Source organism: Notothenia coriiceps, unplaced genomic scaffold (assembly GCF_000735185.1).
Source record: "Notothenia coriiceps isolate Sejong01 unplaced genomic scaffold, NC01 NC01_scaffold00003249, whole genome shotgun sequence".
Lineage (NCBI taxonomy): Eukaryota > Metazoa > Chordata > Actinopteri > Perciformes > Nototheniidae > Notothenia > Notothenia coriiceps.
The window spans coordinates 1-2,402 of NW_011335950.1; the positions used below are offsets into that span (position 1 = coordinate 1).

Below are 2,402 nucleotides of genomic sequence, written 5' to 3' on the forward strand. Positions count from 1 at the left end.
CTGAAACTTTCAGAATCTCTTAAGAAGAGGGGACACATGTTGATGTAGAAGAGACATGAAGAAGAGGGGACACATGTTGATGTAGAAGAGACATGAAGAAGAGGGGACACATGTTGATGTAGAAGAGACATGAACAAGTGGATTTTGCATTACAGGTGACCTTTAATGCCTTTCATAACAAACCTGTGCGATGGCCTCCATCAGGTTGGACACCACCTTGTCCCGGTCCTCGGTCAGGATCTGGTGCAGAGTGGCTCGTCTCTCGCTGTCCTTGCGGAGCATAAAGAAACCCGAGTCCTTCTCATCTGGAGACGGAGGCGCGCTGTGGTCCTCGAAGTTCTCCACTGGAATACTGAGTAGATACAAAAAAGTCTACCATATTTATATACAGCTCTGAAAACAAATATCAAGAAACTCTGCAAAACGATCCGTTCATTTGGTTTTGCTATTTATTTATTTATGCTTTATGAATGACCTAAACCTAAGAACTTCCTGATGTCATCAATGGTTCGTGCACTTATTTTCAATCGTTTTATCTATAACCCACTGACAAGATTTCTCAAAAATTCCCCAAAAATATATAAAAAATTGTTCTTGCTACACAAATGAATGCTTATTTTTAGACACTTTTTTTTTTTAAATTGGGGAAATTACTCACTAATTAGAATTCTTGAGGACTGTTGAAGTCAAGTATATAAGAACTGGGAGACACAAGCCATTGATAATGAGGGAATTCAATTAAATATAGCTTTGTTCAGTGGGTTAAAAAGGTTGGGAATCACTTCTTTCCACCCTCGCAGAACACTAAAACAGTGATTGCATTAGAATGAATCCAGCACTTGATATGTGTACTTTACATCCTATGCTAACACCTTGCCTGTAGTGAAGCAAAAATGACCAACGATGACTCATAAACGACCTCAGTGATCCCATTCTCTTTCACAAAAACACTCATCCTACCTGAGGAAGAGGGACCTGGGGCCCTTGACATCTCTCTCGCTGTAGCACTTCACGCTGGGCTTGAAGATGAAGGGGTTGGTGTTGAGGTCGTTGTCAGGGGAGACGGACCCGTACTCGCTGCTGCTGCTCGTGTCCTCCACCACCACCGGCACCGGCAGCGAGATACTGCGCAGGTACTCTGAAGGACACCAAAGATACCTTCAGGGCGCCTGTTGCATAATTTACACACTAATAATGTTTTTTATTTGCACCGCAGAGAAGGAGACTGTTTTCTCCGTCCATTAGGAAGTCAGAGGTTTTGTTCCATGACAAAGAAAGCTTTCAAGAGAGGGGAAATTGGTCATGATGCTAATGGAACATTTGGCTTCCTTTCTAAGAGAAGACAAAGAAAAATCAGATAATATCCTCATGCTTAGAGCTATCTGATGTATCTGGCAGCATATTACAGCGGTTGTGTATATAAATTATGAACCAGGGATTACAAAGTATTTGGAAAATAAGTCATCTTGCGCAATGTCTATTTAGAGTTCTTGGAAAGGGTAAAGTAGTGCCAGTTATTTGCAGAAAAAAAGAAAATGTAGCCTTCTGTAGCAAAACAAGCAGATATGTCTGAGAGATGACACCCAGATTACTCTTCTAGTTGTAAATATGTTTGAAAGTTACTCACCAGACCCCGGTGACAGAGCTGTGGAGAGAACACAAACAATATATGTCAGCATTTAACAGAGAACAAAACATTTCCACGTAAAACAGCAGCATAACATTTCCAAGTATGAAGACAGGCACTAGGTTGTAATCCGTCTCTTTTAAATCCTCTGTGCTGGTGCCAGGGCACACGATGGCATCACTGCTGCGAAGTGGAAACTCTTGGAATCCAGACAATTAGGATCAAGGGTGTGCTCATGTTGTATAATGAAGATGTGTGTATTACATAATGTACAGGTAAGACAGGTGACAGAATGCAGATCATTATTTTACATTTCTCAATCTTTAGATGCAATCCTCCCTGACATGAAGTGGTCATTTTCAGTGCCTGCCACGAGATGCGTTATTATTATTATTATTATTATTATGTATAAGTTTAGTAATTAGTTAGTAGTAAAAGTTCAGTGTTAAGTCTAACATTTGACATGTCTGCTAATGAATGGTTCATCATTTTCGAATAATCGTATTAATTGACACTGACACTTGAAACCCCTTTTGAGATCTGTGATGTAGGCTGTTTGTTTTCTTAAAGCATATTCAAGTATTAAGCATAATTTACCTACATTTGCTTGATATTGCCAACTTATAACTTAAAGGTGGGGTCGGTCATTTTGGAGAAAGCAGCTCGAGTGCGCTAGAATTTGAAAATACACAGCCGGAACAAATCTGCCACTTCCTTACAGAGCCCCTCCTCCAACACACACGAACGCGCACATGACCAATGAGGGCACGAGATA

At 40.5% G+C, this 2,402-nt stretch overlaps 1 protein-coding gene across 1 annotated transcript; it reads right to left on the reverse strand.

The window, feature by feature from the left end:
- Window positions 1-183: 183 nt before the first annotated feature.
- Window positions 184-1,694, reverse strand: LOC104941179 (mitogen-activated protein kinase kinase kinase 5-like; the record flags this gene model as incomplete). Its single annotated transcript, XM_010766236.1, has 3 exons — window positions 1,628-1,694; window positions 961-1,138; window positions 184-352 (listed from the first exon to the last, which is right to left on the reverse strand). Coding segments are annotated over exons 1-3 (399 nt in total), but the record flags the coding sequence as incomplete, so codon positions are not given.
- Window positions 1,695-2,402: the final 708 nt, after the last annotated feature.